Source organism: Drosophila mauritiana, chromosome X (assembly GCF_004382145.1).
Source record: "Drosophila mauritiana strain mau12 chromosome X, ASM438214v1, whole genome shotgun sequence".
NCBI classification, from domain to species: Eukaryota; Metazoa; Arthropoda; class Insecta; order Diptera; family Drosophilidae; genus Drosophila; species Drosophila mauritiana.
The window spans coordinates 6,406,238-6,430,855 of NC_046672.1; the positions used below are offsets into that span (position 1 = coordinate 6,406,238).

The 24,618-nt window shown below is 45.8% G+C and overlaps 7 protein-coding genes and 1 long non-coding RNA gene across 12 annotated transcripts; 4 read left to right on the top strand and 4 right to left on the bottom strand.

Annotated features, from left to right (window-relative positions):
- Positions 1-781: 781 nt before the first annotated feature.
- Positions 782-1,706, bottom strand: LOC117148898 (zinc finger protein 593 homolog). The gene is made up of 2 exons (XM_033316607.1): positions 1,596-1,706; positions 782-1,535 (listed from the first exon to the last, which is right to left on the bottom strand). The coding sequence occupies exon 2, from the start codon at positions 1,413-1,415 to the stop codon at positions 927-929; it is 489 nt and encodes a 162-aa protein (XP_033172498.1). The 5' UTR covers positions 1,416-1,535; positions 1,596-1,706; the 3' UTR covers positions 782-926.
- A 228-nt stretch (positions 1,707-1,934) lies between these two features.
- LOC117148897 (high affinity copper uptake protein 1) lies at positions 1,935-7,921 on the top strand. 4 transcript variants are annotated; one of them, XM_033316604.1, is made up of 7 exons: positions 1,938-2,043; positions 2,491-2,584; positions 5,286-5,367; positions 5,424-5,635; positions 5,712-5,959; positions 6,515-6,544; positions 7,123-7,921. In XM_033316604.1, exons 3-7 carry the CDS (start codon positions 5,334-5,336, stop codon positions 7,322-7,324), a joined length of 726 nt encoding a protein of 241 aa, XP_033172495.1. In that variant the 5' UTR covers positions 1,938-2,043; positions 2,491-2,584; positions 5,286-5,333; the 3' UTR covers positions 7,325-7,921. The 4 variants fall into 4 exon arrangements, with proteins under 4 accessions (XP_033172494.1, XP_033172497.1, XP_033172495.1 ...); XM_033316603.1 differs by lacking the exon at positions 2,491-2,584 and having other exon boundaries at positions 1,935-2,043; XM_033316605.1 differs by lacking the exons at positions 1,938-2,043; positions 2,491-2,584 and adding an exon at positions 3,954-4,056.
- A 997-nt stretch (positions 7,922-8,918) lies between these two features.
- On the bottom strand, positions 8,919-12,493 carry LOC117148899. Its single transcript, XR_004459945.1, has 2 exons — positions 9,255-12,493; positions 8,919-9,202 (listed from the first exon to the last, which is right to left on the bottom strand). It is a non-coding gene; the product is annotated as an uncharacterized LOC117148899 (long non-coding RNA).
- Positions 12,494-12,575: 82 nt separating this feature from the next.
- Positions 12,576-14,929, bottom strand: LOC117148896 (luc7-like protein 3). The gene is made up of 4 exons (XM_033316602.1): positions 14,564-14,929; positions 13,550-14,493; positions 13,184-13,257; positions 12,576-13,087 (listed from the first exon to the last, which is right to left on the bottom strand). Exons 1-4 carry the CDS (start codon positions 14,663-14,665, stop codon positions 12,888-12,890), a joined length of 1,320 nt encoding a protein of 439 aa, XP_033172493.1. The 5' UTR covers positions 14,666-14,929; the 3' UTR covers positions 12,576-12,887.
- A 397-nt stretch (positions 14,930-15,326) lies between these two features.
- Positions 15,327-18,098, top strand: LOC117148504 (DNA replication licensing factor Mcm6). The gene has a single exon (XM_033315907.1). The coding sequence runs from the start codon at positions 15,440-15,442 to the stop codon at positions 17,891-17,893; it is 2,454 nt and encodes an 817-aa protein (XP_033171798.1). The 5' UTR covers positions 15,327-15,439; the 3' UTR covers positions 17,894-18,098.
- A 78-nt stretch (positions 18,099-18,176) lies between these two features.
- LOC117148509 (NADH dehydrogenase [ubiquinone] 1 beta subcomplex subunit 8, mitochondrial) lies at positions 18,177-19,076 on the bottom strand. The gene is made up of 3 exons (XM_033315914.1): positions 18,901-19,076; positions 18,562-18,791; positions 18,177-18,490 (listed from the first exon to the last, which is right to left on the bottom strand). Exons 1-3 carry the CDS (start codon positions 18,983-18,985, stop codon positions 18,278-18,280), a joined length of 528 nt encoding a protein of 175 aa, XP_033171805.1. The 5' UTR covers positions 18,986-19,076; the 3' UTR covers positions 18,177-18,277.
- A 260-nt stretch (positions 19,077-19,336) lies between these two features.
- Positions 19,337-22,662, top strand: LOC117148507 (fumarate hydratase, mitochondrial). 2 transcript variants are annotated; one of them, XM_033315911.1, is made up of 5 exons: positions 19,337-19,526; positions 20,675-20,806; positions 21,121-21,321; positions 21,381-22,185; positions 22,258-22,662. In XM_033315911.1, the coding sequence occupies exons 1-5, from the start codon at positions 19,440-19,442 to the stop codon at positions 22,518-22,520; spliced, it is 1,488 nt and encodes a 495-aa protein (XP_033171802.1). In that variant the 5' UTR covers positions 19,337-19,439; the 3' UTR covers positions 22,521-22,662. The 2 variants fall into 2 exon arrangements, with proteins under 2 accessions (XP_033171802.1, XP_033171803.1); XM_033315912.1 differs by lacking the exon at positions 19,337-19,526 and adding an exon at positions 20,513-20,612.
- On the top strand, positions 22,647-24,493 carry LOC117148506 (probable fumarate hydratase, mitochondrial). Its single transcript, XM_033315910.1, has 5 exons — positions 22,647-22,739; positions 22,794-22,946; positions 23,018-23,221; positions 23,300-24,104; positions 24,161-24,493. The coding sequence occupies exons 1-5, from the start codon at positions 22,662-22,664 to the stop codon at positions 24,418-24,420; spliced, it is 1,500 nt and encodes a 499-aa protein (XP_033171801.1). The 5' UTR covers positions 22,647-22,661; the 3' UTR covers positions 24,421-24,493.
- Positions 24,494-24,618: the final 125 nt, after the last annotated feature.

Sequence of the window (24,618 nt, forward strand, 5' to 3'; positions counted from 1 at the left end):
AATGGAAGTTTGTGCAAATTATTCTTTATTTGCTTGGGGATTTTAGTACTCATATTGTTGTTACCGTAAGTTAAATTATTTATTATATTTCAGTTACAAATATGGGACATCAAAATAAAGTGTAATGATAAATGACTCACCTTTTTTAAAATAAATCCGTTCAATTTAAATTGTACATTATTTAATATAACATTTATTGCGCACAATTCACTTAAAAAAAAAATAAAAAATAAATACTCTCACATTTTTGGGAGCCATTTCACAACAAAACACTCGCGATGGCAAAATGCAAAAGATCGAGCACGCACTAGATCACCGCTGTAAACCGTTGCATACTTTTAAGTGCGCACGAGAATGCCAGTTGAACGCGCACCCACTCACACCCACACACGCGCCAACGGAGAATGAGGCCAAAGGAGAATAAGGAAATTGCAGAAGTTTACCGATTTTACCCGTTTAAACTAGAAATACCGTATCAAACGCATTGCGTCGACCTGCGCTCGCTGGTTAATTACACTTTGTAGCACTTTTCGACGGGAAACGACGCTGATATTTATTTAATTTCAATTTTTAAGCGCGTCCGCCATCGCATTTGGTGTTTACCGGTGCTCACGGACGAAGAAAGTGACCGTTTGTGGAGAGAACCTAAACTTTTAAGCTGCATGAGAAATCAAAAGAACGGTAAATAAAGCTTTGCCGCTTGCAAGCGTTGAACTGCTTGTTTGGAAACTTGTTGATCTTTCGCCACCCTTGTGCGCATTAAATGAAAATTAATTTTGAATCGATTTATATACGTTGGAAAAAAAATGTATTTAAAGAAAGCAATTGGAGGAAAACAGAGTTCTGTGGGAGGGGGATGAAGAAAGTCCAGTCCCCGAGGGTCTTAAAAACTAAGCTAGATCAATGGATTGGTTCATCCTCCTCGCCTATGTCTCCATTTTCTCCACTTTCTTGCGCTTCGTTTTGGACGTCGATGGCGAATCGGTGGCATCTGTATCCTCGGGCACCACCTCCACTCGGATCCTCTTGCCAGCGACCACGTCCTCCTTCGAAGGCTGCGTTTCCATCGCCCGCTTCTTGGGCTTCACGAAGCTGCCACGTCCCGCGGCGCGTTCCGCCTCCTCGATGCTGTACGGCTCGATCTCCAGGGCCTTGAGACGCCTCTTGTGCACCTTGGTGCGGAAATGTGCCTGCATGGCGGTGTCATCGATGAAGTACTTGGCACAGTGCACGCAGTAGAACTGCGCGAATCCTGGCTTGTCGAGATCCACATTCTGATTGATCAGTTCACCGCTCCGGGTCTGCAGATCGTCGTCGATCTGGTCGAGATCACGTCGGCGATTCCGCACACGCCATCTCCTCTGCAGATGGGTATCGCCATAGTGCATCTTCTTGCGCTTCGTTACCATTCCCATTTTGCTGACTTTTTTTTATATTTACAACTTCTACGGAAAATTTAAACGTTTGTTTTGGCACGTGTTTTGGTTGCCAATGGGGTTTTAGCTTCTGCTGCTATGCTAGGTGTTTCCTAAAACCTGTAATGCATTTGAATGTTAAATTATATACTGTTACTGTAATTTGTTGCTTAACTTTACCAGTTTTTGGTTAAGAAACGAGTGTTTTAAAGTTAGCAAGTTAATTTAATGCGCACATAGAATGTTGGAGACGGTGGCCGCTCGATAGGTTTCTTATCGATAACTGAACGGCTCGTGGTGTGTGCACACTGATACACAGCTGTTTTTATTTATTCTAACTAAAACTAAATTAAACTAAAACTAATTAAGCTAAAATTCTATAAATTAGCTACTTATTACGACAATAACTTATATATTTAACTCATTTTTTAGCTGCACTCCGTGTACTTCGTATTTTACAATACTACTTTTTGGCATTATTTAGTGCCTTTTCGCAATCAGCGGACTGTTAAATAAAAAAACATATGCTTGCAATTAATTCATCAACAATCGTGCGAACAAGTTGTCTGCGGGCGGACGGTGCACTTTTTGTTTTAATATTATTTATTTCCTTGCCGCAGGAAGTAAAGTAAGCCCCTAACATTTGAATACATAAACATTGAGTTCGGTTCAACTTGCGTTGATAAAGTGCAATTGATAATACAAATAGTGGGTGTGTGGGCTGGACGCACACACACATGTGCGATTGGATAACACTGTGAAATAGATCGGGTTTTACACTTGCAAAAACGATTAAAGCAATTATTATTTTTCATAAGATGCTGCAGCCGGTCCACTCTTGCTATCTCGCTTGCTTTAAAAGCTCAGCGTTTGCAGTGAGTGTGTGTGTGTGATTTAGCGCAAAAAGCAACAACGAAGCAAAAAATAAAATCATAAACTGTGATTGTTGTTAAATGAGTGGTGCAGGGGGTTGGGAGGGTGTCAGAGGGAGCGGGACGGGACGGCAGCTGCATGCATTGTTTAAAATGTACGATTGTTGGCTTATTGGCATTTTTCGTTGACTCTCTGTTTTTAGCTAGACATTCCGTTGAGTTCGTCGCTCAAACCGGCGTTACAGCATACATACATTGTAGATTGTTACAACTCGAGCCAATTGCCCGCCAATTGCAGTAAGTACAACAACAACAAAAAGAACGCGAAATGCGTGAAATAGTATAAACTAAACTAAAAACAAAGCTTAGGAGTCCTTATCGATAATCAGCGATTGCATACCGATTGCGATTATCAGTGCCAATCGCTTATCAGTCAATTATACCGTTACAAGCACAATTAACCGTGTTCTGTGTTCGTGCGTTGAGTGATATATGTTTGAATTCAGATCAACAAACTCTCTCCTACTCTCTTTTCTTTACACATGTGATATAATAGCTCCCCAGCCCCGCAATAGAAAAAAACTCACGCACTAAACGAAAATAATCACTCTCGCCGTTTCTCTCCCATTTGTTGTTGTTGTTGCAATACATGTCGGTCACGATTTGACATTTCGCAAGTGGTGCGATTGTGAGTGTGTGTTTGTGTGTGTGTGCAGGAGCAAAGGATGGGGCTCTCTTTGCGGAGATCAGCTGATGAGATGAAGCAACGGTTAATGCCATTTGTGCATGCAAATAAACAGAAAGAAAAAATTGTTCGTTGCTAGATCAAATATATTTCGCTTGATATTTGGAACTAAATTAAATATTAATTCAATTTTAATCTAAGACTCTTTAATATAATATGAATAATAAAGAGGACAGGCTGAGTCACACTCATCACGGCGTGAATTCCATTTCCAAACTCATATCAAAATATCTTAGCTATTTCGCTGAGTCTTAGCATTTAGCACAATAGAAATAAATGCCGATTATTCATTGTTACTTGTTCACAATAAAACTAAAAAATATACAAATTTAAACTATATATAGTGATAATGGGTTATTACATGAGAAGAGTAACTTCTTAAACATTAACTGCTTTTCTCTCTGTGTAAAGGCAAAGCTGCTAATGCAGGCGAATAAAAGCGAGAGTGATAGAGGTGAATAGGTCCAACCGGTTTGGTCCGTGCGTTAGTTATCTGCTGTTTAATTATCAGAGGCGCTGAAAAGGGGGTTCCCATTGCCCCCCAGAGCGAAGCGCCCAAACGATTTCCTATCAGGGATTCCATAGAAACCAAACAAACCACAGAATGTTATTTATAAAACACGCAAATTTACCCTGAACTTTAACTTTTCAGTATTTTTGCACCAGAATAGTCGTCAGGAAAGTTCGCCCAGTGAACATTTTTTTTCCCCCACCGCCACTGTTCAATGATTATTTCAAAATCGAACTACAATTGCTGCATCCATGAGTAGCAATTATGTGGCGTATGTTCTCTTTTCATGGGTTATTTCGAAAGTCGTTGGTTTCCGTACCGATCTTTGTCTTGAAAAACAAATTACTACCGTAACAGATCAAATTTTCCTTTCATTTCGGGCCAAAACCGAAAATAGTGGCAGCCAAGCAACCAGTTAACCAGTTGTGCCAGTCCAGTTCAGTTGGATAACTATTGAGTCCATCGCTTGAAGGCTAAAACAATCCGTTCCTCAGCAGATCGCCACATTAAGAGGTTTTAAATGTGCACTTGTCTACCTATTTTTATAGAAATTTCCCCACTCAGAACAAAAATGCCAGCGAAGCCGGTTTTTTTTTTTTGTAGCACGAGTGGATTTCTAAAGCTCGTTTGTCTGTCTTAATGAGATATGGGATGAGATTGATTACAGTGAAAAAGGGGAGGAATACGTGTTTTAACTCTTCAATGGAATTGGCGGATGTGAGTGTGTGTTTTCGTTTGCAATATTAATGCGCACTGGATTATTGTGAAAAAAAAACAGAAACGGTTGTCTTTCGAACATTTTAATTTGATGACAGTTGGCACTTTACGGTTATCGAAGGAAATAACGGAATGATCATCAGTTAGGATCACTTAGAGGTTTTTGCCTATGTATGCATAAAAACTCATATCAGTCAGACGCACATCCTGTCATATCAGCGAGCTTCTTGAACTGCATGCCACAAGTGGTTCGATATTCGAGCATGTTTCACTGATTACTTTGTAATGTGGTGTCGTCGCAGCACCTTATCACTGAACTGCGATATTAACTGAATGCGGTGAACCACAGACACAGAGGCAAACAAAAGTGAAATAAGTGGAGTATCCAGCACTGTTTAATTATGGTTCGCAGTGTTCCCATTGGCAGAAGTGGAACAGCAGTTGGAGGAGTTGCCAGCGACCCATTATAATCCAGGTTAATCCAAGGTCAGATGTGGTGCTATTTTGGGGCGGCGCAGTTTCCCTTTGGATGGAGCACGCACAGTTATGTGTGGAATGTTCATTTCACATTCCCCAGTTACCCAGCTACCCATTTCGGATTCGTCATTGAACATTCCCTTCGAAGAAGTGAAAGGGAAAGGGCGGAGGTTGGATTGTTCGGAGATTGACTTTCTAATTGAGATATATCGGTTTGAATGCGATTTGGGGCTTGGCAATTGACCCGCAAAAATACACGTGAAAAGCTAATTTTAGATTTACAAATGTGGTACAAAATATAGCTCGAAAGATTTTCATATAAAAATGGTTAATATAATATATATGATATAGTGTTTATATCAGATAGTAATAAGAGTTCAGTTTTGAGATTGTTTTGATCTTTAAATCTTTCATGGGGAATTTATATAGAGAAAGCTCTATTATCTTGACCGCCATTGTGACCATTCGTATTATTTATGTACATTGTTTATTATTCAGTTGCGAGTGGCAAAGATTTAATGCGACTTTCACCCCGTTCTTCTTTGCAGTCATTAATCGCAGATCCACAGTAAGAAGTCGTCTGTTAACCAGCAGCTATGGACCACGCCCATCACAGTGCGCCCGGTGTTGGTAGGTGGTTTGTGATTTGGCCAAAACTGGCTATCTATATCTTTCGTAATCCACAGATCACTCGATGCATCACGATCATGCGGGCATGCACCACGATCACAGCGGTATAGCTGCTGCGACGGCGTCTCCAATGGATGCAGCTTCCATGTTCGACCTGATCCCCGACACCAGCGATTTGCAGGCGAGTCACGCGGGTCACGCCGCTCACGGAGCTCACAACCATGGCGGTGGCTCTGGCACGGGAATGGAGCACATGATGCCCATGGCGGTAAGGGAACGTTGTATTTGAAGGTGTTCCTACGGATTTTCAATTCTAACCGAATAATTATTCTCAATCGAAACAGTTCCATTTTGGCTACAACGAGACGATCCTGTTCTCCTGGTGGCACATCGAAACAGTGGCCGGTTTGGTCGGCTCCATGATCGCCATCTTCCTGCTGGCCCTGATGTACGAGGGACTGAAGTACTACCGCGAGTATCTGTTCTGGAAGACATACAATCTGCTGGAGTATCGACCTGTGACGGGGCCACAAAGAAATCCGGAGGCACCGCGCATACCATCGCCGGCAGCAGCAGCTCCATCGCCCGTGCAGTGAGTTCCGGATTTTTGCCAACCATTGTAGATTACGCTGTGTCCAGAATGGATCATTGGATCTTTGGTATCCCCTCCGCATGCCTTTTGCCCTCACCCATACTGTAGCTTTGTATCTATTGTATTTTCTTTACTTGTTGTATATATTAATCTTAATGCTTTCTTCTCTCTTCTCGTTTCGTTTTCGTTATGCTGTTACCCGTTAAATCGTACAAATCGTTACCGCTACCGCTTCACATTCTGATCAATACCATCAATATCTCTATCTGCATCATCATCAATGCGCGTCGTCGCTCTTCATTTGTAAATTGAATCATCTCGACAAAAAACTAAACGAAACCCAATTCAAAACCAAATTCATATCGATACGCTCTGCTGTCTCGCCTCGTTAATATCGTATAATTGGCTATTGTTGTGATTCACGCGACCGTAATTGAAACTAAACATATATACTGTAACTCAATTTGATTCTGTATCTGCATCTGCATCCGCGAATCGCATCCGCAATCGTGTGGTGTCCCTACTCCCGGCACGCTTCGATCGATCCTTTCTTAGATACGTGGGCGAAGTTGTGCACAAGCAACCGTAAGTATCGCTCCATTGCCCACACCATATGTATACACCACTTGACCGACCACCTGCCCAATCAATATACATATGTGTTATATATAGATCCCCGTCTCTGTGTAATTTTGATGCCTCACTTCAATTTGAATTAGTTAAATCTATCTGGCTGTTGTTGGCTATCCGATATGTCCGATATACCCATGCGCCAGTTAATGGGAAAAAGTAAATGGAAACAACTGCCGTGTCGGTTTACAAATTGGCCCGTCATTTGTACAGAATATCTGGCTGGACCACAAGATATAGTATTACACACCTGTACACAGTACACAGTAGTTCAAGTTGGCAATTAATCTAGAGAGAGTCTAACCCTAATCATAAATGGTAGCTTAATCTAACAATGGAACTTCTTAGAGCAGCCCCCAAAGGATCAGCGATATATATATATATATATACATATGTATATATTGTTATGGTCTTTACCAATACTTTGTTCTGTTCTGATTTTTGTTTACGTTCAGTTATGTTTCTTTTCTTGTCCTGCTAATTTTGTTTGGTGCTATAATTATAACTAAATGCCATTCTTTCGATATGAACAGACCTTCGATGCTGTCGATTAACCACCTGCTCCAGACGCTGCTGCACGTGCTCCAGGTGACCCTGTCCTTCCTGCTCATGCTGATCTTCATGACATACAACGTGTGGCTCTGCCTGATGGTTGTCCTGGGCGCCGCCGTTGGCTACTTCCTCTTCTGCTGGAAGAAATCGGTTATCGTGGACGTTACCGAGCACTGTCACTAACAAAGAACAACTCCCGGTAGCCTAAGTCGCTGTTGTCTTACAGAGATGGAAACGGAGACGGAGGCGGAGGCGTTGGAGGAGCAGATGTCCATCTGAATGAAAGGCAGATGCATTGGTGCTAAGCTGGGAATCCCAGGAAGCTCCCACCCCCACAGGAAAAGAACACACACACTCACACACACACACACACTATCACACTTCAACACACCCTGCAGCACTTGCTGTTCTCTAGGTATTAGCCTATAAACTAAACTAAATCGATGCAACCGCTGCATCGTTTGCAATCTTTAATATACTGACATCGAGATCAAGATCATACACACATATAGTCTATGCTATTAGTAAAAGAAAAAAGTGTAATGTATACAAGAGAACAAATTGAGCGACTGGCTAGCGAATTGTATAAAGTTAAGCAATGCAAATATTAATTATTTTTACGTTGCTACTCAATCTACATATGTATGTGCGCAGGATTCCCCCAAAAAGCAAATATTTTTTTTTGATCATTACTACTGATATACACCATTTTGTAACCCTATTATACGATTATGATTATTATTATTTGGTAATAAACTTCATTCTTTTTATATAAATATATATATGTATGCAGACGATATATATTTCACTTTTGGTTTGTTAGCCCCGCAAAAGACAACTCTGTTAAATTTGGCTTCCTTGTGAAATGTTGACTAGGCCGCGAATGTTTTAAGGCTTGATTGAATGTATGCTTCAACAGTGCATTTCATGAGTGTAATTGGGGTATGCAAAGGTTAGCATTGATTTGTGCTTGCATTTACGTGTTGTTCAGACAACTGATATTACCTTAGGCTCGAAAACTGTTACTGTATTATCCAATTAATTTTAACTGCTAATTGTTAATTGTTGTCTGTTTTTTTTTCAAATTCACTCCACCAAAACAGTCGTACGATTTTTGCTCAATCCGAAAATGGCTGTTGTGAAATTGCTTTCCTAAACGAATGGCCGGCTATCCCAAGTGCATATGTACATATGTACTGCCTTAATGTCCCGAAACGCACTGTAAGCAGCATATGTTCACCTGCTCCATTGAAGTGCGTAAATAGATGTTGTAGATATTAAACTTAATGCAAATACATACAGTAAAGCGACAACAAATTTATAAATACTATTAATATTAAATATATATTAAATTAACATATACATACATTAATGAATATACAAACACAATATTGTTAAAACTGAAACGAAAACGTCTTTGAAATGGGAAGTTTCGGCAAACGAAGAGTTTTGCAAGTGGCTTTTTTATTTTTTAGCAAGAATAGATTAACAACGCAATTTTTATATAAAAGCAGCAGCAATCGTGTCAGTATCTTCAGTATATTCAAATCAAATGTGTAAAAGCAGCCGATAGGTGGTGTCGATATCTTTTGGACATCTATTTATCGTCTATGTGTAGATTCTCTAACTTGGTTATAATATCGTTGAAAGTCAACTCGTCTTCGCTTAATTGATTAGGTGTTGTTAGCGGGTTCCAAAAAAAATTGAAAATGCGTTTAAATGCTTTCTGTAGAACGCAACGCACTTTATAGAATTTCCTAATCATGAAGTTCTCTTCTTTGGGTTTGAGCAAATAATGAACCCATCCAGTGTCCGAACTTTCGAAAGTAGAACTCCCAATGTTACGGGGCCGAGTTCTGGTATCAAGAAATTGGATTATCATATAATTCACTGAACCAAAGTCCGTCGAATTTCCATCTTGCAGAGCATACACTCGTTGGCAGTGACTTAGATTAGCTTGTGGTATTTCGTAGGATTCGTCTTCCTTTTTGCGTAGATATTTCGAGGCCCCTGTCGAATAGGTTTTCTTTGATGGTGCCATCTTCTTCGTCTCCAGGTTGTCTGGCAATGATTATGTTTAACATTGGTCAGTTCATTGTGTGTTCATACGTACCTTTTTTCTTTGAACTCGAAACTTACTTCTCCGTAATATATGTGTCGAGTGACAGTAGGGTCTATTTCGACTAGACACTTAACTCAACGCCTTCTCCGTTCGGAGTTTTTCGTAGCAAAAACAACTACTGACAAACGCACCTGAAACATACAGAAACTGTTTACACACTGTGTAATAAATTGAATATTTCTCAGTGTGTAAACACTTTCTTGCATATGTAAATGCACTGTTTCCAATTTTTTTTGACCGTCGTTAATGATCTTACACTTCCGCTCGTGCGCTTCGTCACTACATTTGTACCGATTGCAAAGAAAACAACGGATTGGAGGTTTTATTCGGGATTTAGTTTGATCTTTATTAGAAAATTATTGCGAGTCTCTCAATAGAATGTGTTTATCCTTACTCATATCGTAATTCGTAATTAAAAACATCTTTACATGACTAAAGACGATCGATCAAGTTTTATTGATTGGTTACACTATATACTTAAATCTGCCTTCGTAAATGTTCCTTAACTCTGTTTGCCCGATGCTAACTCAATTCAATTGATTAATTTGCTACGTGATTGTGGGTAAACAATAAGAATGTGGAGTGTTGGGTTAGTGGGTGGGAGCTGGGATGCTGGCAGGGAAGAGGTGTGTCCCCTGCAGGGAAGGGGTAGAAAGAAGGAGCTTATCCTGCGCGGACACAAAACTAAAGCGACCATACATTCATATACATATTCATATACATATATGTACGGTTCAAATTGCTCCATAGTATTTTTCGTTAACTGACAACCCGGCGATTTCAATGCAATATTAATTTTGATCCAAGGATGGGTGGAAGTAATGGGTATAGTTATAGATATATGTATATAATATAGTTATAAGTAGTTGAGAGAAATGGAAATTCACCTCGTTTTGTATTATGCCTAATACAGTTCTACACGAGTGTCTCTCTCTCTCTCTCTCTCAGCGTTCTCTAGCACTCTGTCTCTCTCTCATTCTGTGATCACTGAAAAGTGATCCTTCGTTGATTTCCGGATTGCGTATTATGGATCGAGGAGTGCGGTTCACGGATCTCGGATCTCGGATTTCGCCATGTCTGTCGTGAAGAAACATTTATGTGGGGAGGTGTGGCATAGAAGTTACCTGGTTGGTTCTTCTTCTTTATCTATAGACTTATGTATATCTTCCATATATATCTTCCTCTCTCTCTCTATATATATATATATCCCTCGCATTTCAACACTTTCGGGCTCCATTCCTCGGTTGGCGGCTTCTGGAATACGTTTGCAGAGAGGAAAGTGTGAGTCAAGTGAGCCAGACCAAAAGTTCAGGGCGGTTAAAGGTGGATAGCGCATCTTAGACTAATTTCGAGCTGATCGTGTATATAGATACGGATACGTATTCAGAGTTCATCTGAGTGTGGGGTTTATTTATATACTGAACATTATATCTCAGGTTGTGTGGCACGAACAGTACAAAACATACAGCTACGGGGGGAATTCGATTGGTTTTGGACAGAGATGCAGCCTACGGCTGATCGCGTCACATCACAAAATTCGACGTAATCGAGATCGATAACAAATATCAGTATTATAGTTTTTTAAGGGGTCGAGGTCAGTCGCAATTTACCTGTTGGTGAAGAGGAGGGGGGAACATGAACATACATACATGTGTATGGGTTTGGGGACTCGAACTCTCTCGCCCTCTCTGTCTTTGCACTGTTTGCTGTCTCCCTCTGATCACTGCCTATGCTTGTGCTTCTTCATTTTGCATTGTATTGTATTTGATTGATTAGAATTTAATTCGATTTAGCAATTCAATTACCTCGTGATTTTTCGTGGGTGTCTTGGAATCTTGACTTGAAGAGTTCGCTGGGGTTAGTTTTTTTTTTTTTTTTTTTTTTTCAAGCTTAAAAAATAGAGTATAGTGCAGGGGAAGGATGGGAGGGGGCAGAAAACCACAACAATGAGTTAGGGATTAAAAAAAAAAAAAAATAACTGCAATATGTAGAGTTTCCACGGCAAGCCGACGATCGTTTTCCAAGTTTAGCTTTTCAAGGCTCATAGAATAAGTTTCTTAGAAACTTTTGTATTTCAAATATATTCATTATCATATCATAAACATATAAAATTTGTAAAATCCAGAAGAATCCTTGAATCCTTGGAATGGACTAATCGCTTGGTTAGGTTTTCATCGATTTATCAAATGTACCTGTGAATCTGTCTCACATCAGAAGCTCCTCTCTCTTTCTCTCACCCTCAGTCCGTCTCTTTCTGCCGTTCTTCGGCTCACAAGGCACCAAGACTACATACCTCCACTGGAGACCCCGAAACCCATTCCATCGTCAAGAAGTGACCCAGGAACCCAGTGGCCAAGTCCATATCGCATGCAGTACGATTGTCTCTCAAAGTCGCTATTTAGATACTACTATATATATGTACATACATTTATCGTTTGTGGTTCGTATTTTATGGTTCATGATGTGTCTGTGTTCTTGTGTCTTGGGGATGTTGGTTGGATGTGCGGAGGGGAATGCAGGGATGGCAGGGAATGCGGATCTGTATCTGTTGGGTTAGTTAAGCGCATAGAGATAAGAGTAAGGCTTGGTAAATACCTGTTTCAGTCAATGTCCCACTCACAATTGCAAGGGAAACGTCCAGTGAACGCTTCGTATCGCCCTAATCCCCAGCCCATCTTTTGGTCATTATAAATATATAGTATATATATGTATATAGAAGTCAAATTCACACAGCACTTGGCGAAGTCTTGCTTTTATATTTCATAGTTAACTAATTTTAAGACTGACCCATAAACCGTGAACCTGTATGAACCCTATATTCATTCTGCAACTCCCTCAATTAACTATTGAGTATATTACTTGGGCAAAAAGAAAACTGTTGAAGCTACAAACTTTAAAAACAGTCCTGCACAAAATTGAATACTACAACGTTAGGGTAAAAGTGCCTGTTGTGCTTGAAAAACTAAAAGAGTTTAACATATTTCAATCAAAAGGACGTAGGTTCGTCTGTCCGTTTCGAAGAACTGGTGGACCTTGGTGAAATCCTCGCCCGGATCTCAACCCAACTGGGTACACACACATTGAGGGGACACGCGTGTGTGTGTGTACACAGATATATGGATCGTTTATACGAGAGTAGAGTAATGGTACGAAAAAGAGTATGTCTACAGAACGTGAAGGGGCAAAATGTCGCCCGAGTGTTATTTTTTTACGGGCTTATTAAGTATTCGACTCACCTCAGCGCAATTGTTACTGCCAGCTCAGATACTGTTTTATCTAACTGTTTTCTGATACATATTTTTAATTTTTTTATTTTTTTGGAAATTGTGTTAATGATTTTTTTTTTTTTCTATTGGGATACCTCGATGCTGCCGCCCGTGGCCACGGCAGCTGGTGCTTACGGATTGCGAATTGCGGATTTGCGAACACATAAGACGAAGACTGAAGATCGCAGATGGGCGAGAGATTGTGTTCGTGTTGAACTTGATCATGTTTAGTTGTACACTTGCGGTATGGGGCTTTGGGAACTGGAACTGCTCCTGACTTTCGGATTATTTACTTGTGTTCTTGGTTTGCTATTCACTTGGTTTCTATTGTTTTCCGCTTTTTTTTTTTTTTTGGTCTCTAGTAGCGACTACGACTCCGACTGCGACAATGTCGCTCGCGGCTGTCATGGCGGTAGTGATTATGGTTGTGATTATGGTGGCTCCGGTTGCTCCTACTGCTGCCACCACCTCCTCCTCCGCCACCAACTCCCACAGCACCGCCACCTCCGCCACTGCGCGAGTACGAGTGATGGGAGCTGTGGTGCGACTTATGGTGATCTGGAATAGAAATACGGGTGTTCAATAAGCGTTCGAGTGCCGTGTGCAAGTGCAAGCGCAACCCCGGTTTCCAAAACGAATCTGCGGGCAACTTACGGTGACGTCGATCCGAGGGCTGGCGATTCTGAACATAGTCGCGACTTCGCTCGCGGTACTCATTGCGTGGCTCGCTAAAGGATTAAACAAATGGGAAATGCTCAGTTTACATATAAGATCAGCTACATAGTTCGTTAACTAGAACATTGTTTATAGGATTCTATGACATCGGATAGTTTTCTCGTTTCGCGCAGTAACCAAGTGATGAAATAAACTCAAAGTAATCGAACAGCATTACTCATAGTCACATTGAGGGCATTCTGCCAATTTTTTTTTTTTTTTTTTTTTTTGTAGAGAACGAACGTATTTTTGTTTTGCGATCTTTTGCCAGGTGCATATAGGATACAGGGTTCGTCGAGACCTTACCGCCTGCTGTCGTAGGAGTGGAAGCGCTGCACTCGGCCCTCCCGCCGACGTCGTTCCTCCTGCTCGCGCTCCTTTTGTCGCGCCTCGTTGATCTCGGCGACTGCGTTGCGCAGTTTGGAGTAGCCCAGATGCTGTTTGCCCATCAAATGGTCCTCGATCCGCTGCTGTGCATCGCCGACAATCAGGAACGCGCCACAGATCTCGCACACCTTCATCTGTTTCTCGGGCATGGCGTCATGCGACCAGCCAGCCGCCTTGCTATCGGTTCTTTCCGACGTTTTGTCCTCGCTGGCTGCACCAGTTGCTTCGCCGGCATCGTCAGTCGGTGTAACAGCTGCTGGTGCGGAACTTGGAGCTGCATCCGGCGCATCATCTGGCGTGGTGGCGGCTGGAAGAGGAGTGGTTGCAGCTTCTTCGCTGGGATTTGTGACCGGACTGCTGCGCGGCTGCTGCTGCAGCTCGTCCTCCGCTGACTTGGTCAGGCTGATGCTGCTGATGGCCTTGTGATTGGCCTCGTATTGCTGTACCAACTGCTCCTTCTCCTCCTTGAGCTCCTCGCACAGGGTCATCAGATCCTGGGCTTGGTCCACGTCGCCCCGAATGCCGGCTTCCTCTGCCTCCGAGAGCAGCTTATTGATCCTGGCCGTCAGATTCGCCAGCTGCTCCTGGTGCCTGCTCAGTGGTGCCGGTACATTGGGCTGATCTCTTTGCATTAGCAGCAAACGCTGTTTTCCCTTCTGTATCTTTCGATCCACATCGTGCAGCATAACATTGCAAAAGCGCAGGAACTCATCCTCGTACTGGCGCTTCCGCTGCGAGGGTCGAGCATCCTCGTAAAGATGTCGGGCTTCCTCGTCGTGGATGCGGGCACAGGGACCCAGATCTGCCCGCGTATTTATGAATAGATCGTGCGGACAGAACTTAACGTTGTAGAACTGACAGAACTGCGATAAAAAAAACAAACCCATTATTTTGGAGGGGGCTCTTTGGCGAGCCACATCCTGTCCGACTCACCTCCGGGTCCTCCCAATTGACCTTGGCGCCCGCCTCCGAGGGATGCAGGTTGCGATTCCTGCCCATCAGCTCGTCGAGCATCTGCCGGGCGGCGTCCACCATTTTCCGGGGCTCCTTCGCAAATTGTGGGGGCAAAACTCCGAAGCTCGCGGTGGTGGTCCAAAGTGGTCCACAGTGGTGCCAGTGTATCCAATGAATCCAGTGGTACCGCACCGACTTCTATGGCCAGGACGGTGCCGGCGGACAGGTGAACACACGTGCAACGCTGTGCTCCTGCTGTTTAGCCAAAAAATTAGCCAAAATAGAATCAATAAAATTATTTCACGAAATTCGCGTGGTATCGATTATATCGGAATAAGTCTATCGGTACATAGCGTTCTGCGACATGCGTGGGCGAACTATCGGTCTTAAAAACGTACTAATTTCATGATAAACCTATAAAATACCTATAGTTTACTAAAAACTAAATTGAATGCTTTAATACTTTACTAAAATGATTCATTCATCTCTCAGATTCTTTAGTTATCAGATTAAGTTATTAAAACAACTTATCTCAATCAACTTTTGGACTAATTGATTTATTCAATAGATTCGAAAACTACTTGTGGCTTAGCAAGGGCAAGGAATTTGAATAAGCTTTTCAGCAATTAAAAAAAAATAAATTTTAATTAATTAATTAATGTGACCGTAAGACATGTTTACCTTTGCTCTTGAATAGCTGGCATCCCTGCGCACAGGCGTTGCCACCCCCAAGCAACTGTCAGAAAAAGGCGCCAAAAACTAGCAAAGCACGCAGCTGTAAACATTCGCAAGAAACGAAAGCAATCTCGGAATTTAGCGCGCAATTCACCAGTTTGAAGCAAGAAGTGACCCAAAATGGATGTGGCAGATGCTCAGGTTGGCCAGCTGCGCGTGAAAGACGAGGTGGGCATTCGGGCCCAGAAGTTGTTTCAGGATTTCCTCGAGGAATTCAAGGAGGATGGCGAGATCAAGTACACGCGCCCAGCCGCCAGCTTGGAATCCCCGGATCGCTGCACCCTGGAGGTCAGCTTCGAGGATGTGGAGAAATACGATCAGAATCTGGCTACCGCCATCATCGAGGAGTACTACCACATCTATCCGTTCCTCTGCCAATCCGTTTCGAACTACGTGAAGGACCGGATTGGACTGAAGACCCAGAAGGATTGCTATGTGGCCTTCACGGAGGTGCCGACGCGTCACAAGGTTCGCGATCTGACCACCTCCAAGATCGGCACCCTCATCCGCATCTCCGGCCAGGTGGTGCGCACCCATCCCGTCCATCCGGAGCTCGTTTCCGGCGTCTTCATGTGCCTCGATTGCCAGACGGAGATTCGGAACGTAGAGCAGCAGTTCAAGTTCACCAATCCCACCATTTGCCGCAATCCCGTGTGCTCCAATCGCAAGCGTTTCATGCTGGATGTGGAGAAGAGTCTGTTCTTGGACTTTCAAAAGATTCGCATCCAGGAGACGCAAGCCGAGCTGCCGCGTGGCTGTATTCCCCGCGCGGTGGAGATTATCCTGCGTTCGGAGCTGGTAGAGACAGTTCAGGCTGGCGATCGCTATGATTTCACGGGCACTCTGATCGTAGTGCCCGATGTGAGTGTCCTGGCCGGAGTGGGCACACGAGCGGAGAATGGTTCGCGCCACAAGCCTGGCGAGGGCATGGATGGCGTCACTGGCCTGAAGGCCCTGGGCATGCGGGAGCTCAACTATCGGATGGCCTTCCTCGCCTGCAGTGTTCAGGCAACGACAGCACGTTTTGGCGGCACCGATCTGCCCATGTCGGAGGTGACAGCCGAGGATATGAAGAAGCAGATGACAGATGCCGAGTGGCACAAGATCTACGAGATGTCCAAGGATCGCAATCTCTACCAGAATCTAATTAGCAGCCTCTTTCCCTCGATCTACGGCAACGATGAGGTCAAGCGGGGCATTCTTCTGCAGCAATTCGGTGGCGTTGCAAAGACCACCACCGAAAAGACATCGCTTCGTGGCGACATCAATGTGTGCATCGTGGGCGATCCCAGCACGGCCAAGTCGCAGTTCCTCAAGCAGGTATCCGACTTCTCGCCGCGTGCGATCTACACCTCTGGCAAGGCATCCTCGGCAGCGGGCTTAACCGCTGCGGTTGTGCGCGACGAGGAGTCCTTTGACTTTGTCATCGAGGCGGGCGCCCTCATGTTGGCCGACAATGGCATTTGCTGCATTGACGAGTTCGATAAGATGGATCAGCGCGACCAGGTGGCCATTCACGAGGCGATGGAGCAGCAGACCATATCGATTGCACGCGCCGGCGTACGAGCCACACTCAATGCGCGCACATCGATTCTGGCCGCCGCCAATCCCATTAATGGGCGCTACGATCGCTCCAAGAGTCTGCAGCAGAACATCCAGCTATCGGCACCGATTATGTCGCGTTTCGATCTGTTCTTCATCCTCGTGGACGAATGCAATGAGGTGGTGGACTATGCCATTGCTCGCAAGATCGTTGATCTGCACTCGAACATCGAGGAGTCCGTGGAGCGGGCATATACGCGCGAAGATGTCCTTCGCTACGTGACATTTGCGCGGCAATTTAAGCCGGTAATCAGCCAGGAGGCCGGACACATGCTGGTCGAGAACTACGGCCATTTGAGGCAGCGCGATACGGGCACGTCGGGCAGGAGCACCTGGAGGATAACGGTGCGGCAGCTGGAGTCCATGATTCGACTGAGCGAGGCCATGGCCAAGCTGGAGTGCTCGAATCGCGTGCTGGAGCGACACGTCAAGGAGGCCTTCCGTTTGCTCAACAAATCCATCATTCGCGTGGAGCAACCGGACATTCATTTGGATGACGACGAGGGTCTGGACATGGACGATGGCATTCAGCACGACATCGACATGGAGAACAATGGAGCAGCGGCCAATGTGGATGAGAACAATGGTATGGACACCTCCGGCAGCGGCGCCGTGCAGAAGAAGAAGTTCACGCTTTCGTTCGAGGACTACAAGAATCTGTCCACCATGCTGGTGCTGCACATGCGCGCCGAGGAGGCACGCTGCGAGGTGGAGGGCAACGATACGGGCATCAAGCGCAGCAACGTGGTCACCTGGTATCTGGAGCAGGTGGCGGACCAAATCGAATCCGAGGATGAGCTAATCTCGCGCAAAAACCTCATCGAAAAGCTGATCGATCGCCTCATCTATCACGATCAGGTCATTATTCCGCTCAAGACATCCACGCTGAAGCCGAGGATCCCGACACAAAAGGATTTAGTGGAGGAGGAAGATCCCTTGCTGGTGGTGCATCCCAACTACGTTGTGGAGTGATCCCAGCCGGTCAACAGCTACTATGCCCTAAATCTAGTTAAGTTTCTGTTTCCGCGTCTTGCTTTTTTTTGCGCACCCAAACGATGCATTTAGCAGTAAGTTTAGAGTTTAGAGACATTATTGAAACCCATTAAGGATTTCTTGGTTCTGTTACGTTCCAAATCATTCATGTTTTCACCGAAATAAACGTTCATCTCAACATTCATTTCGTTTGTGTCGCTCATTGAGAAGGGAATGGAAAATGCGACCCACCATGCGCAGTCAAAATGATAGCCAATCCATGTTTTAGCTTGGTTTCCATTCATTTTAATTGTATAGATGCGTTGATTAATTGCCTATGAAATAAAAACGAGGCGCGCAGAGCGATCGAGAGCGTGATACAATCTACTTCTCGAAGGTGTAGTGCTTGACGCCAGGGCTGGGATATTGCTTGGCGGCCACGGGGCGGTACATCTTCTTGTCATCCAGCCAGTAGTAGAGTGCCAGGCAGCCGGACATCACGCCCAGGAAGCAGGCAAAGTAGTACGCGTTGCTGTAGCGCGGCGGTTCGGCCTGCGACCAGCGATCCTCGCTGTACAGATCATGATCCGCCGAAATCTGCAATGGAAATGCATCAGGGTTTGACTCTTTTTATGCAGCAGCTGCTAGCTGGTGCTGTTGGGGCTTACGGGCTCGTGTTGGTTGCGCTTGTGCTCCGGATAGTCCCAGGGATAGTATGAGTCCTTGGCCTCCACGCCCAGACCGCCGCCCACTTTGGGATAGTCTCCGTAGCCCAGACCGTCGTCCGCATACGGTTTGTACTCCTCTGGCAGCAGATAGTACTTCTTGGCCGCCGCCAGGCGCTCCTTCTCCGTCTGTGGATACGGACCCGGCTTGTAGTCCTTGTTCCAGCCAGCCACTAGAACGGAAATGGCGAGTTTGTAGCCATTCGGTGTATGCAAAAGTTACGTAAACAAAACAGTGGGGCAGGTTGCACGGTTGCCAGCCCAGTCCCGATTCACACTTACTGCTGCGGATCGCCTGGCGAGCCACGGCGGGATTGGCGGCGCACAGCTTTTGGGCCAGGCACACGGTTTTCACAAACGCCGACATTGCAGGCTCGTTTCCACTAAAAAAAGTTCCCAAGAAGTTACGATTCCCGAAAAAACAGCTGTTCGCCTACGGATGGCACACAAACGATAGGCTACAGTGCCGCAGCCGTCTGCTATCGATAGTTGTGGCGAGCAATAGTTGTATTTTCAAAAAAACATCAATGACTATCAACAGATTTTAAATTTGTAAGCTATGGAATAGGAATTATACAGTACTAAGGTAACTAAGTGTTTCTTCAAAATATTTAGGATTTTTGCTTCTCAATTTTTATGAGCATAGGCAGTACTCGGTACAAAGTCGATAAGAGCAATCGATGGTCCGATAGCTCTCACCCGCGCATTGAGGTGCTTTTGTTGTTTTTTTGTTGTTGGTGTTGTTGTGGTGGGCTCGTCCGTGAAAGATCACTTGCTTGCAAACTTATTTATTAATTACCGACTAAGGAATAAGCATAGAGATGGTGCTACCGTTATTGCAGCGCTCCACGCTTCGCGGCGTTCAACAAATGACGAAACCCTGGGCAGCCATTGGAAGTTTGCGTCTGGTAAGGATTGCAAGAGCTGTGTAAATTGGATATTTATTTCGCAGCGAGATGGCAAAAATATTGTGCCTTATGTAATGCTAGATTCGCCCATGCAGCAGCTAATAACTCCAAAAAGTGTTATTTTGATTGTAAACAAGGCGCGGCGGGCAGAAATGCCAATGAAAAGTGCACAAATGCCGGCGTTTCGTAATCATTACACAATGGAAAGTGGAAGCGAGCGACTTCCAGGCGCTGGAACGGAGGTTCCAATTGGCACACCACTGCGACCACTTGTGGACCAACTCCAATTGGCGCGCGGCTCCAATTGGAAGCCGTCGCATTGATTTTTTCACTCAATTTTCGCACACGTTTTTTATTTCTATTTCGCACTCAAATCACATGATGGAAAACAAAACAAACTCACAGCGTTGAAAAAAAACAGGGAAAAGAGAGAATCATAAACTCGCGAAACGAGTTGTAATTCAAGAAATTGTGCTAGTCAGCGAATTCTTGTTTTTTTTTCGGCAATTGAATTAAAACCGGTTAATTATATATGGTACTAGATGAATGCCGACCACTGTAATACACTCCCGATTATTCAGATAATGCTGCATATAAAACATATGTATATAAAGCACTAGATAGTAGCTACAGTCCGGCGTAAATTCCACCCATAAATCCAAGGCACAGCGCTGGTCACATGAATAGCACTAGAAATACAAAGTTCGGATGAGTCTGTTTTTATAGAAGTGATATTTCAAATACTAATAATATTGCTATTATTGCCAACTGAAGTATACATACATATGCACATGCGAAGTTGGGTCTTTCATATTCAGCACCCGGTGCTCGGCATTGAATTCCCTCTTTTACACCTCCACCAATTCCGCGGCATTCGCTCGTCGAGAGCGCTCTTTCAAGAATCTGTTCGCTGTACACTCGGCTTTTTGATTTGATTCCATAGCTTATCGCCTCCGCCTTTCAATGCCCGAGCACGCCTCAGTTAACTTCGAGCAGCAGCCGTCGTCGAGTGGTCGTCCTCTGATTTGTTCACTCTGATTTCCATAGTCTCAACTTACTTACTATCTGCCATCCGCATCTGAAATGGTCTGCCCCTGTTTACTTACTGATATTGTCGCCACTCTTATCGGTTTCATTCGCATCGACAGGCCTCCCAGGAGTTTCGCGTGGAGAGCGACACCTTCGGCGAACTGAAGGTGCCCGCGGATAAGTACTATGGCGCCCAGACGATGCGATCCCAGATCAATTTCCCCATCGGCGGAGCCACCGAACGGATGCCCGTAAGTAGTGATTCACTGCCTCCACGTACGTATGTAATTCCCACGAAAATCTTTCGAAAGTATTTAGAAGTCAGCATTGAAGGTTCAAAAAGCAGCAAGGTCTAGCTAATTACTAAGTAAAATATGGCTTAAATTAAGCTTCTATTACGGAAAGCAGAACAAATAGTGAATGCTAGTTCTATGAGTTTGTTCAACGTAATTCAGAGTCTAAAAAATGTATTTACTTCATTAACTCACATTCAAGTATGTTGGGGAGTGAAAAATAAGAAGAAAACACATTGAAAGCAGCTAAAACTCTCGTTAATCCCCGCCAGAAACCCGTGGTGCAGGCCATGGGCATCCTGAAGAAGGCAGCCGCCGAGGTAAACAAGGAGTTCGGACTGGACAGCAAGGTGAGCGAGGCGATCTCGAAGGCGGCCGACGATGTCATCTCCGGCAAGCTGTACGACGACCACTTCCCGCTGGTCATCTGGCAGACGGGCTCGGGCACGCAGAGCAACATGAATGTGAATGAGGTGGGCATGAGCGGTCACTTGTCTCAGTTGTATGATCTTCTCTAACTCCCAACTCGCAGGTGATCAGCAATCGTGCCATTGAGCTGCTGGGCGGCAAACTGGGCTCCAAGACGCCCGTGCATCCCAACGATCATGTGAACAAGTCGCAGAGCTCCAACGATACCTTCCCCACCGCCATTCACATCTCGGTGGCGCTGGAGCTGAACAACAACCTCAAGCCGGCGATTAAGACGCTGCACGATGCGCTGCGCGCCAAGTCGGAGGAGTTCAAGGACATCATCAAGATCGGACGCACCCACACGATGGATGCGGTGCCATTGACGCTGGGCCAGGAGTTCAGCGGCTATGCCCAGCAGTTGGCCTACGCCCAGGAGCGCATCGATGCCTGTCTGCCGCGCGTTTATGAGCTGGCTCTGGGCGGCACTGCCGTGGGAACGGGTCTGAACACACGCAAGGGATTCGCCGAGAAGTGCGCTGCGAAGATCGCCGAGCTGACCAGCCTGCCCTTCGTCACCGCGCCCAACAAGTTCGAGGCACTGGCTGCCCGCGATGCCATGGTGGAGGTGCATGGTGTCCTCAACACGATCGCCGTCAGCCTGATGAAGATCGCCAACGATATTCGTTTCCTTGGCTCCGGACCGCGTTGCGGTTTGGGCGAGCTCTCGCTGCCGGAGAACGAGCCCGGTAGCTCCATCATGCCCGGCAAGGTGAATCCCACGCAGTGCGAGTCGCTGACAATGCTCTCCGCCCAGGTGATGGGCAATCAGGTGGCGGTGACCATCGGTGGCTCCAATGGCCACTTCGAGCTGAATGTATTCAAGCCCCTGATCGTGTCCAATGTGCTGCGCTCCATTCGGCTATTGTGTAAGCTATGACGATTACCTACTACCCCGCTGTTGGGCCTGCCAAATCAATCGAATCTTTTCCTTTTTGCAGCTGATGGCAGCAGGACCTTCACTGCCAACTGTGTGAATGGCATCCAGGCGAACCGCGAGAACATTGCCAAGATCATGAACGAGTCGCTCATGCTGGTGACGGCCCTGAATCCGCACATTGGTTACGACAAGGCGGCGAAGATCGCGAAGACGGCGCACAAGAATGGCACCACGCTCAAGGAGGAGGCCATCAATCTGGGCTACCTTACGGAGCAGCAGTTCAACGACTGGGTGCGACCCGAACAGATGCTGGGACCCAAGTGAAGTTGAGCCAAGTAGGCCGACGACGAAACCCATCATTCAACCATCGCTGTCATCGGAATCGGAATCGCAGTGTGATTTTCTAGATCAGATCGTTTTGTTGTAAATGAATCGCTCGGAAACACAGAACAATAATAATTGAAAATGCTGAAGCAAATCAATGGTCTGCACTTGGCTAGGCGCAATCTCTGGGTGGTTTGCAGTGGCCTCCGTGCCAAGGATGTAAGTACGCACCATGGGCGCTGACTACTCATGCAACAAGGGGCATCTTTGCAGTGTGACAAGGGCGGTAAGGGCGGCAAGGGCAAGTTCCGCACGGAGAAGGACACCTTCGGGGAGCTAAAGGTGCCGGCGGACAAGCTGTACGGCGCTCAGACGATGCGCTCCAAGCTGAATTTTCCCATTGGCGACATAGGCGAGCGTATGCCGGTAGGCAACCAACATATTCCGGCATCTACCAAGAGCTCTGCCATAGCCATTTAATCCCCTACTGCCCGCAGATGCCGGTGATCCAGGCCATGGGCATACTGAAGAAGGCCTGTGCCGAGGTCAACAAGGATTACGGACTAGATGGCAAGGTTTCGGATGCAGTGTCCTGCGCCTGCGACGATGTCATTTCCGGCAAGCTATACAAGCAGGGTCACTTCCCATTGGTCATCTGGCAAACCGGTTCGGGCACCCAGACGAATATGAACACCAACGAGGTAAGATTGGATACGGGTAACATGAAATGTGTATAGATGGGTGCTTCTCCTGCACCATTCCATTTGCAACCCCTCTAGGTGATCAGCAATGCGGCCATACAGATGATGGGCGGCGAACTGGGCAGCAAGAAGCCGGTGCATCCCAACGATCATGTGAACAAGTCGCAGAGCTCCAACGACACCTTCCCCACCGCCATCCACATATCCGTGGGCATGGAGCTGAACGAGCGGCTTGTTCCGGCGGTTACACACTTGAGGGATGCCCTCAAGTCCAAGTCGGATGAGTTCAAGGACATCATCAAGATCGGACGCACCCACTTGATGGACGCAGTACCGCTGACCTTGGGCCAGGAGTTCAGCGGCTACACACAGCAGTTGACCAACGGTCTGGAGAGGATCAAGGGCTGTCTGCCGCGCGTTTATGAGCTGGCTCTGGGCGGCACTGCCGTGGGTACGGGTCTGAACACACGCAAGGGATTCGCTGAGAAGGTGGCCAAGCGCATTTCGGAGCTCACCTGCTTGCCCTTCGTGTCGGCGCCCAATAAGTTCGAGGCACTGGCTGCCCGCGATGCCATGGTGGAGGTGCATGGTGTCCTCAACACGATCGCCGTCAGCCTGATGAAGATCGCCAACGATATCCGACTGCTGGGATCGGGTCCGCGTTGCGGCCTGGGCGAACTAATGCTGCCGGAGAACGAGCCCGGTAGCTCCATCATGCCCGGCAAGGTGAATCCCACGCAGTGCGAATCGATGACCATGCTGTGTGCCCAGGTGATGGGTAACCAGGTGGCGGTGACTATCGGCGGCTCCAATGGGCACTTCGAGCTGAATGTATTCAAGCCCCTGGTCGTGTCCAATGTGCTGCGCTCCATTCGCTTGTTGGGTGAGTCGGAAAAGTGTTTTCCAAGTTCAAGAACATACATAACCTGCTCCTCCCAGCTGATGGCAGCATGACCTTTAGCAAGAACTGCGTGGAGGGGCTGCAGGCCAACAAGGAGAGGATTGACAAGATCATGAACGAGTCCTTGATGCTGGTGACCGCCCTGAATCCGCACATTGGCTATGACAAGGCCGCCCTGATCGCCAAGACGGCACACAAGAATAAGACGACCTTGAAGGAAGAGGCACTGAAGACCGGGATTACCGAGGAGCAGTTCAAGGAGTGGGTCAATCCCAAGGAGATGCTGGGACCGAAGTGATTCGCTATTCGGTTATTAAAGATTTTGTGTTAGTTTCGTGTAATAAATTTATGTGTGTGGCAGGATATTTCAATAGATTATTTTAATTTTTGAATTTACGGCACGAGAATAACGCTTTTTAGTTTTGAATTCACCAAATGGTTCGAGTCCACACTACGCTATAGTCATTATCGATTCTGAAGATATACCGTAAGTGTG